The sequence below is a fragment of the Buceros rhinoceros genome, unplaced genomic scaffold, assembly GCF_000710305.1.
Source record: "Buceros rhinoceros silvestris isolate BGI_N320 unplaced genomic scaffold, ASM71030v1 scaffold7545, whole genome shotgun sequence".
Taxonomy (NCBI): domain Eukaryota; kingdom Metazoa; phylum Chordata; class Aves; order Bucerotiformes; family Bucerotidae; genus Buceros; species Buceros rhinoceros.
Window position 1 is genome coordinate 20,783 of NW_010413330.1, and position 11,178 is coordinate 31,960.

Genomic DNA, 11,178 nt, shown 5'->3' on the forward strand with positions numbered 1-11,178 from the left:
AGCAGCTTTGAGTGAGACCCAGAACAACAACAAAAAGAAGAACTGAAGAGAATGTGGAACAGTGAAAAATGAATGAAATCAGGGAGCGTAAGCTAATAATCCCATTAAGTAACGGCACATGATTATGGAGAGCTGTTGTAAGTCTATACTGTCACAATATACAATTGCTGCCTAAGGCTCTGAAGGCTCTCAGTGAAAGCTTCTATGCACAGCCTGACGTTTTTCTTCTCTGCAGCAATGGCTGTCTTAATTGCTTGATTAATGAACTCATTAAATCCCAGTATTACTAGAAAAAGCATATTGACCTCCTGACCAATCACAATTAAAACGTGAATGCCACTTATTCAGGACACTGGTTAGCCATCTATTTAAGCAACGGAAAAGCATAAAAACCAGCGTGGTGTTTTGGGGATTTGGCCCACTTCACCCTCAAAATCTGGCTGTTAAGAGAATGTCACAACAATTGCAGGTGGAGGCCAACTTGCAGCATTACCTATAATTACAGCAGCATTGCCTGATTATTAAAACTAGTCTGGAAACACAAGCCTCCATTGTATCAGCAGCAAGAGACTTTGTCTGACTTTACTGGAGTTAAGATTTTACCCTGCATCATTATTAAGCACAACAGTGAGGAAGTGTAATTAAACTCTGTACATGTACCAAGCACAGCTCAAAGTTACACATCCCTGAGCAGTGCTGCGGAGAAAAACGAGAGAATTCTGCTCCCAGGCTGCAATGCCCTTGGCTGTGCTGTTTTCCAGGGTTATTAACAGGGGACGGGCAGATCTTACCACTGCATCATGTCCCTGCAAGGCAAGATGTCGACCTGCAGTCTCATCGCTGTGGACAGGTACCCTTGCTTTGTTGGAAAGTACGTGACTGTGTGATGATGGCATGCTTCAGCTATTGTCATGTTGCTTGATACACAGCTGCAAAGCTATTTCAGAGTCCCAGCTCGAGATTTTTGGGTGGCCGGTGTCATGGTGGCAGACACCCTGTTTGGAAACTTGAACAAACCCCTTTGGTATGTGTCACTAAGGCTTTTATGTCCAGTAGGAGTTGTAGCTCCCCAGATTAGATGAGCTGAATTAGGAGAACAGAGTTGTCTCCTGCAGGCCAGAATGCAAGCTGACATATCTGCAAGCATTTTAGCTGGCAGTCCAAAATACCCACCTTCAGGTCTTTGAGCAAAGGTCATGGGAAACTATAGTGTCTTTGAGCTGCCAGGCCAAACCTTGTCAAGGTCTGAATCGGATTTGGTGTTCAAGGTCTTGCAGTCACCTAAGACTGCTAGTCACTCTTACAGTAGGCAAAGGTTTAATCACTGCTTATGCTGTTGTGTGGGCTACTGTAATTTGCCTCCAGCTCTGCAGAATTGAATGAAACTTGGAGGTATCCACCACCAGCCCTGGTGTGGCAAGTCTAGAGATTTGTCCTTCCTTCACCTCTCACCCAGAGCTCAAGCCCCTGGGCACTAAACAGCTTTCATATTCCTAAAGCTCGATGTGGTTCACCAGCTTCACAGTTGTCCTTACCTGACCGGCTGCTCCCTCCTTTACCATAGGAGGACCTTTACCACAGGAGGACCTTTACCACAGGAGGACCTTTACCATAGGAGGACCTTTACCATAGGACCTCAACAGCTGAGGTTTTTGACTGAGTAACTCCTGAAGAGTTGTGAAGAGGTCTGCCTGTTGTTCTCAGTCCCAGGCACAGCAGGCTTAGAGGACACAGCACCCTGGTAGGTGTTGGGATGTACGACACAGCCTGGATAGCAAGGGCTTTTAGAATGCATTTCCATTAAGAAAGTGCACCAATGATTTCACAAGAAAACTGCTCAGAAGATTTTTCTCCTTAGCCTGTGAGAAGGATCATGGCCACATCAGAAATGGAGAAACATCCCGGTCTTTGTGAATTTATTTTCTACTGTAAAAGCCAAGTGCTTACCATAACAACTAGAGACAACGAAGTGGGTCAGACACAACAGCGCTTCGCTAGAGACCACGGTATCTGCACTGCACAGAGCACAGCTAAGATAGCAGTGCTCTATTAATGGCCCTTGCAGGGAGCCTGGGAGGGGAGACAGCGTGGTACCTGAAGGTTAGGTGCCTTTTGGACTTCATTGGCATGTTTAACACGTTCAGAACTAGCCCATAGAAGTAGTCAAAAAGTACCAAACAAACAGTCATCTCAGTTACACCATTGGCAGAGCATTGCTGTAATCAGCAATGCTTAATCCCCCGTTTTATTCAGTTCCTCGGTGTTCAATTGTTTTTTTTTTTTATTTTTTGTATAGCAAGCTGAGAGGCATGAAGGTAAAAGGCTGAGATTTGCCATTTGTTGTTATTGCAAAATAGAAGAGCAGTAGCGCTGCAGTAAATTTTCCTCCCAAGTGAATATGGACATTAAGAAGTTTGCACTTAGAAACAAGGCAAGAGGTTGTTTCTGTAACATCTTCAGGGCTGCCAGTCCCTCACCGTGCTGGCTGCCTGTATGTCATTCCAGCTAAGGACAAACTGGGAATGGGTGCCGGCTTTGTGTTTGCTTATCATGGTAACATGTCTGTCCTGGCCTGGATCTCTGACTCTTCTTATGGCCGGTTCCCCAGAAGATGAGGCTGGGGCTGCCGTGTCCAGCTCCCTGAAATGTGCTGTCACCACTGTGATAGACAACAAAATGAAGGAACAACTGTGTTTCCTTAGGTCCAGTGGTAAAAGTTAGAGGGAGCCAAAATTTTGGTATTTAATGGCCAGCAGAAGATAGTAATTGATCAGAAGAAGTTCACACTGCTGTCATTCTTGATCACGTAGCTCTTCTTGACCACAGAGCTTTCTGGAACGTCCTTCAAACAGTACATGAACCCTGCTGAGATAACTATTTTTTCCTATCAAAGGCTGAATGAAAATATCATATCAGTTGTAGGAACTTTTTCTGGACACTTGTTTTTTCTTTCCCCAGGCCGTAGCAATCTGTTGCTGTAAGATTAGTTCTTCACTGGCTTAGCTTAATGGTTGAGATTCCTGTATAAAGAACTGTGTAAGACACCAAAGCACCGGCTGATACCAGGTTGGGCTGCTCTCCCCTCAGTGTCCTGCTCAGCGGTTTTCCATGAGAGCCCATCTTGGTGAACAGCTGGTTCTTGGCAGCACAGCTGGTGTGAGAGCAGTGGACTGGGAAGTGGTTGCAGCAGCACCTCCACTGCCAGAGAGCGAGGGGCAGCTGGAAAGGCGCCGGCAGGAGATGGTTCACCGGCAGACATATCTGCCAGCCTCCTCCAGACGCAGCCCATCCAAAACAATGTCCCCATGCTGCTGCTTCTCCCCTCAGTGCAGCCTGGCAGAGTGTGCGTGTGCCCATTGCTAGCACTGAGGGGTCACAGTAATACCCTTCACCCCCCTTTTTTCTTGGGCGGTGGGTAAAACTCCGTAAGAGACAGGATGGAACAAAATGGTGGTGCCATGTATTTAGCTCTATTTTAAGCATGTGCTCGCCTTATCTGTAGTCTCATTTTTACGTTATACACAGTAGGTTTCTATCTTCTTGTTGTAAATTGTACAGCACTGGAAAGCAGTGCTCTGAGTAGGAGGAAAAATACAATAGTAGCTTTTAACCAGCCTTAATTTTCGCCACCTACGAAACAAGACTTCTCTAACACAACAGTCCAGCTGTTGGAGCGTTTCTAAAAGTTTTCGTCCCCTGGCAGTGTTTAAGCAATAGGCTATTCTGTTCTTCACTACCAAGAAAACGAGCGGTTGTTGCAGCACCAGAGGCAGAAAGCAGGAGGAAGTTATCAGAGGAGAATCCTTCGGGTTGATAGAGAGAGTAAGATGGTTTATTAAGCTGCAGGAGCATCCCTCCTCATTCATCCCTCGAGCTCCATGGCAGAAGCCTGCCCGCTCCAGGCCAGGTGCTTGTTTCCAGACATAGAGCTCTTTGTGAAGGTGAGCGCTGTAAAGCCGTCCAACGACAATGCTTGTTTACGGAGAACTTTTTGCTACGTTTGAGATTCGTTTGATAGCATTGAGGAAGGTGAAAGAGCAAGCAGAACTGGTTTCATTAATGTGTGGTGTTTGGTTATATGGTCTGCAAACCTTAATGAACTAACCTATTAACTAAGTAAATGATACACTTGTTTCTTTACTTCTGTGCCCTTACATTTAATCTAAATTTTAAAACTGTGCTTTAGGAGAATCACATAAGAGCAACATTTCTGTGATCACACGTATGATGAGTTGCAGCTCTTCTGCTTTACGCTGACACTGGGTGTCTCCTTTAGCCAAAAAGGGAAGACCATCGTCACAGGGGCACACAGAAGGAGAGGTTACGTGGTTTGGATATGGCCACACTTCAGTGTTAAAAGCGGGAGCCTTGGGTGTATAACAAAAAGGGATTAGTCAGGGGGACCTGGCACTTGTGCTTCATTAGTCCTCAGTTCAGCAAAGCACAGAGACAGGTGGGTTCAGCTGGAACAAGGCTACAACCAAACTTCCCTCCTTCTCTGGGGCCCCCACGCTTGTTTACTTGGAAATTCTTAATAATTTGATTATTCTGTTTATTCCCTTAAGTGCTTTAGATGTTCCTTGTCAATTTATGCTGGTAAATCTTTCTCTATTTTTTTCCTGTGATCATGAATTGATTTAACTTGTTTTAATCTTGCAGTGACTAAGTAGATATATGTTCCCATAGGCAAATGAGGTGGAGACTATTTCTTTTGGAAGGACTGCTGTGACTTCAGTTTTGTTTTCTAACTTAGGGCAATATTCATTATGCATTTTAATGAAAAACTACATCTCCAAGATTACAGGATTCCTCATCATATCCATGGGCATGTTTGGAGCAAGATATAAAGAAACTTTGCATGAAAATACATACTAGTACAGGTGTATGTATACCTTTTTTTTTTTTTTTTAATTGTAGGCTGGCAGTGATGGGGAAAGTATTGGAAATTGCCCGTTCTCTCAGCGTCTCTTTATGATTCTGTGGCTAAAAGGTGTCATATTTAATGTCACAACCGTGGATTTGAAAAGGTGAGATTGTAACTGGAGTTACCCTTTTCAGAACAACTTTTCCAAAATGGTGATTTTAAAGGGTGACTCTTTTCTGATAGATCTCAAATGTGCACTGTGGCTTGGCATTACGTTAACAGTCTGTATGCCTGATTCCTCTTCAGGGTTCACTAGTATAAAGTGGACTAACTCCTTGAAGCAGTTGAGATTTTAATCTGTTCTGCAGTAGGTCTCTGCGACGTTACGCAGAAGTTTTTGGAGGTTTTTAGAGAATTTCAGAGCACGTTCAGATGCAGGCTTGCAAACCTCACACCACCAGTGTGAGGCAGCTGGCTAAGTTTCGTTTTGTAAGACAGACATAGAACAGCCTTCTGTTTTAAAGGTGAAACAGTTCATTGTGATTAAGCGTAGAAATTGCAAATGTGGTTCCTGTTGTAATTAAGCCCATCTCTTTCCTTCCATCAGAAAACCTGCTGACCTGCAGAACCTTGCTCCAGGAACAAACCCCCCCTTCATGACCTTTGACGGTGAAGTGAAAACTGACGTCAATAAGATTGAGGAGTTCTTGGAAGAAAAGCTAGCACCACCTCGGTACTGTATTCCTGGCCACTTCTCTTGCTTTTAGCCCCTCCTGGCCCTCGATGGGGGTCAGTGACCAAACCCCCTCAGTTTCGGTGGGTCAGGCTCTTGGTGAGATGCAGATGTTGTAATTGTGTGTGGAAGGCCTGGGGAGGCTGGTCTGGCTGCTGCAGTGGAGCTCGTAGGGAGGGGCGACTTCAGCTGGTGTGAAACAGTGCTGAAGCCTGGCGTTGCCAAGGCTTGAGATCCACCCTGCTGCAGCAAGCATGTGTGAAACCTGTGTGCCACTGCAGGAACCGGACCTCTTCCTCCACTTGTGTTAGTTTGAGGTTTTCCTCTTCACACTATACAAATACTAATGCCTAGTGGGAACAGCTAGTTGGAAGAAAATGACAATGAAAGCTGCTCACATGGCAGATGTGTTGGGGCTCGTTTTGAGTGGCTGAGTTTGAGTTTCTGACTTGCCCTTGCCCACCCTGGCAGCTCTTCCCACCTCCTCCCAAACCCTGCTGTCCTACCATCAGCGGCATCACGTCCCCCGCCACTCACCCTCTCTCCCTTGGGACAATAGCCCTCTCTGCAGCACTCTCTTCTCAAGCAGCTGAACCTGACTCAAACTAGACAAGCAAACTAGACTGCTCCCCTCCACTTTCCCCTTCCTACGTGCCCCTGGCAACAGTAGCTGCTGGACCATCCGCTCTGAGCTTTCTGTTGCACAGACCAAGCAAGGAGGCTGGGAGGAACAGCACCAATTGCGAAGAGGGCCTTTCCCTCCCCTCTTCCTCCTGGCAGGTGCCATGCTCCACACAGCCTCACCTTCAGTCATTTCCCATCTCCCGCAGGAAAAGAAATGGTGCATGGTGCCACCATTAAACCACATGGTGCAACTGTGGTTTAAATTCGCACTTGCTAAGTGGTTTTTAGTTCAGGATGGTTCCCCTTGAGAGTCCTGTGTGGCCATATATTTTGACACTGCAGTGTAAATAATGTATATTAAATAATCAGTGGAGATGAAAATAAGGCTAGTCATATAACTTCTTTTTGTTTCTTTTAACTCCTCAGGTATCCCAAGCTCGCACCAAACCACCCTGAGTCTAACTCTGCAGGAAATGATGTGTTTGCAAAATTCTCTGCTTTCATAAAGAACCCAAGAAAAGATGCTAATGAAAGTACGTGCTGCAGTCCTTTTGTCAGCCCTGGTAGTTACTGCAAGATATTAGAGGTGTACAATTCTAGCATGCTGCGCTGGAGATATCCCATTTACAGCTTAGGTTAAACAGTCATTTTCCAGAGCTTAAAGGCTGTGGAAATTTGTGCCTATTCACCACCTGATTTGAGGGTTCCCGAAGTTCGCTTATGCAGATACCACTGTCAGCACGGGAGCACCAACTCCAGCTCCTCCTTGTTTCTTTACCTTTATAGCCTGAAACACTGCACCTTCCCCCCATAGCTTTGCTAAAAGCATAACCCACTTGAACTGAGACCTTACCTTTCTACTCCATTTCCGTAAATAATGACTTGTAGCCCCATGGCACATCTCTCTAGAGCAGGGCCCTCACGACCACCATGTGTTAACTCACCTCTGTCCGCCAGCTCTCAGCCGAGTTCTCTTTGCTCTTCCCTTCTCCCCTCTCCACCTTGGCACACAGGCACCACCAGCCCACGAAAACCCCACCCAACCTTTGCCAGCCCCTGCTGCCCTGACCAAACTGCTCTGTGCTCAGCTGAAAGCACAGGACTCGCGGTTCAGATTCCTGCACACCCCAAAGCAGCATCGCAGCGGCTTGGTGTTGTCACCCCCAGCTTTGCTCTCCTGCATGTGGGCAGGCATTTGCCCTGTAGCTCCCAAAGCAAGAGTTGGTGTGAAGGCAGAGCCACTCTGTCAGGTCACTGCAAAAGCATGTTCTGCAGAGGTGTTTGTGGAGCCATTTCTGGTAACACAGCCCCAGTCTGTTTTTTCTCAGAACCCCCTTTAGCTACTTAGAGCTCTTATCCCAGCATTAAGTTTTAAGCTTAGGATAAGAGAATTGCAGGAGTTGGCATGGCTGGGTGTCTGTGAGCTGGATCGGAGCCAGGAGACATGATGCAGGAGTCGCCTTTCTGCTTGGTGTCAGAGAGACCTTGGTACAGGCTTGAATGACCTTTTTATTATCTTAACCTAGATTTGGAAAAATCTTTGCTTAAAGCCCTGAGGAAGCTGGACAACTATTTAAATAGCCCCTTGCCAGATGAAATTGATGCCTACAGCACTGAGGAGATCACTGTTTCCAGCCGGAAATTCCTGGATGGAGATGAGCTCACCTTAGCGGATTGCAACCTCCTACCAAAGCTCCATATAATCAAGGTTTGCATTTGCTTTTTAGCTTCCCGAATAGAAGGTGGCACAAAAGTCCCAGTCCTTTTCTAAAAGGCTGAAGAATCTTTTATCTGCTCTGAGGCCACACAGTAGCTGTGTAGGGACACTGGATGCTAACGCACAAGGCCATGTCATTTCAGCACAGCTAGGCAGATCTTCAGATTGATGGCTGTGGAGGTGTAATACCTATTTTCATATCTGGACTTTGACTGCACTCACTAAGCTTCTTGCAGGTATGAAATAAGTGCTATAGTCAGTGCTGTAGAGAAGTGTTTTCATTTGCATTTCATATGCAAAGTGCATATGGTCATGGACCAGTAAGGTTAAATTATTTTGTCTAAGCCAGTTTAAGAAGCCATCAAAAGCTGCGATTCAAACCTGACTCTCCCACCTTTAATCCAAAACTCTTGCTGTGATGAGTATCACCACTAGTACCAATAGCGCTGGCAGGGTAGCCACCACCCACTGCCTTCCAGCCAAGGCTCCCAGCCTCTTCTTGCAGGTCTGTGAAGCATCCGCACTCACCTGGCACACCTGGTGGCCAAGATGTCTGCGTGTTGTCACAGCCTGGCCCACTCTGGAGCCAGCCAGGCTCTGGAAGATAAATGCCCACGCTGGAAATCCATTGGTGTTCAAACAAACCAGGTCACTTCAGAAAGTTTCCTTGTTGACTGCGATTTTGTGAGAGTGAATTGCTTTCTGACACCTTCACAAGTAAAAGCTGTCCCCAGACACGTCCTGGTTGAACCTGTTCCAGAGAACAGCAAGGGAATGAGCCTTTCCCACACCACACAAAGTTCAGGCACAGCGAAGCTCAAGAGGTAGCAAGGGTCATCAGAGCCAGTATAGGGAGGATCACCTCACGTCAGGTGAATGTCTGAAAGACGACGGAGGATGAACGTCACACCATCCTTGCTGACCAACAGGGAGAGATTAGGAATCGGCCAACAGGGTTTTTTTCTCTAGCCATTTGAAGTTTAGTATTTTAATTTGAGTTTTTCCTTTCTGTTTCAGTGAAAGTGTCCAAGTGTGGGCCAGTTTATTACTGTAAGATTATTCTGTTAATTCTGGTTTATGCTAGCTCCTTTGCTGTTTTAAGCTGTATCTGTTCCAGGTGTGGTCTACTGGTCCAAATAGCTCTGCATAGCTCTAGCAGAATATTTATACCAAAGAAATCCTCTTCAGTGAGTTAGCTTGTCAGCTAGCTTTCTTTATCCCATGTCTTCTCTTTTTTGTCTTTCCTTGTCCTTTCCCCCTGCGTTGCATATAACAACAGACTTTCACACTGAAAATTAAAAATGTGCATAAAGAGTGCATTTGCGGTTTTTTGCAGATCGTGTGTGTAATGATATTTTTCTTCTTTCTTTTAATAAAAGGTTGTTGCAAAAAAATATAGAAATTTTGATTTTCCACCTGAAATGACAGGGATTTCAAGATACTTGAACAATGCATATGCAAGAGATGAATTTACAAACACTTGTCCTGCTGATCAAGAAATTGAGTATGCGTATTTGGATGTTGCAAAGAGAATGAAGTAAACAGAAGATGTCTCCGTTCTTTCTTGCTGCTGAGATGGGCATCAGCCGAGATGGAGAAAAACAAAAAGCCAGCATACGTTCTGCAGTGTAATTTTAAGTTCTGCTATTGGCCAATCCTCTTTTATAATGATTGTGTAGCATCATTTGCTTGTTCTTAAATGACGTGTGTTTCTGTTTGTGTGTCTGTGCAGGTGTCCGCACACATGAATGTCTGTTGCGCATTCCAGGTTAAAGGCAATCCGTCAATATGACAGCATTTGCTGAAGTTAGGTCACACAATTATAGGAGCATTACAGACTAGTGACTTGTGCTAAATTGCTGAATTTTGAGAAGAAATAGCCCCGTTTCTAACATATTTAACCTGCCATTATTGCTGCCTCTGATCTTTGTTTCGTAATGGTTGCCAAACTTCAGTTACCAGGAGAGTTTCTGTTCGCTTCTCTGCAAGCCTCACGGGGCCCCCAGCCAGCAGCTGTGCCCATGCAGAATCCTGGTTAACCCAGCAGAGAAGCCAGCCTGTAGGAGGGAGCACTCCTGAAGTCCCGAAGCCCTCTCCTCTGTGCTAGAGACCTGCGGGGCAGGTCAAAGAAGATCAATTCCTTTTCACATTATGAGAGTTTTCTTTGGTATTAAAAATAAATAAAGAGTGAAAACCTCCTGCCTTCTCCTCTCTCAGGGCTGCATAACCCATCAAACTTCCCTCCTGGTGCTCTCAAAGAGAGGAACACGGACTGTCACTGGCCTGTGGACTATCTGATAATAGATATTTGACCAGGGAGGAGGGAGAGACCGGGCTGTCACTGTAGACAGGAGAAATGGGTGAACATCTTTCTCCAGCTATTGATGTAGGGTTTTTTGCCATCCTTCCATGACTCTCATTTGATTTTGGAAGGCAAAGAGGAGGAAAGGGTCTAAGAAATAGCCCTTCTGTACTTTCTTTTCCTGGCTGAGCTCCAGCGTATTGGCTTTCCCAGGGCAGCTGTTAGGACTTTGTTGCTGAGAGCTTTACAGCTGATCAGATAGGTACCTGTCAGCAACTACACAGACCTGCCTTCGGTGGGAGATGGATTAGCTGAACCTCTACAGCCTTGCATGAGCCTGTGTTCAAGGCAGTCAGTACTGGTGAGGAATACCCCCAAGCCTGGCGTCGAAGAGCACACTATTAGAGCTGTATGGACTCTGAAAAGTGACGCACGCAGCTGCTTTCTGCTGAGCAGGCCCTCAGCAAGCACATAGGAGTAGAGGGTGCGATGCTTTAGCCATAGGGTCACCTGGAAGTTTCCTTCTGATGGATTTTTGCCTGTGTGTACAAAACAGATGTGAAAATGGCTAAAAATACCCTTTACAGCACCTATATCCACAAAAAGACTTGTGACTAATCATTCACCCTTACCCATCTCAAACACCAGCTTCTTTCTAACAATGCATTAGCTACGGTAACAGTGTCCGGTCTGTTGTGTCTGTGGTGTCTTCGTCTTACACGCTACACAGTTCTGATGCAAATGTGCTTATCACCACAATTATTTGTAAGCAATGTTACGTGTGCAGTTTCGGTTTGCCTTTAGAGAAAACAGACACGCTATCTTTCCCCTCCCACCTTCAACCGTGAACTGTCCTACTGGGATGGATAGCTGAGCAGTCACTCATCACACGTTACTAACTGTTACTTTGTGTTTTCAAATGCATATATATATATATA

The 11,178-nt window shown here is 45.6% G+C and overlaps 1 protein-coding gene across 1 annotated transcript; it reads left to right on the forward strand.

Annotated features, from left to right (window-relative positions):
• The first annotated feature begins 451 nt into the window (after nt 1-451).
• On the forward strand, nt 452-9,740 carry LOC104493916 (chloride intracellular channel protein 6-like). The gene is made up of 7 exons (XM_010136680.1): nt 452-475; nt 3,930-3,941; nt 4,918-5,027; nt 5,472-5,597; nt 6,648-6,754; nt 7,748-7,929; nt 9,318-9,740. Exons 1-7 carry the CDS (start codon nt 452-454, stop codon nt 9,477-9,479), a joined length of 723 nt encoding a protein of 240 aa, XP_010134982.1. The 3' UTR covers nt 9,480-9,740.
• The last annotated feature ends 1,438 nt before the right edge of the window (nt 9,741-11,178 follow it).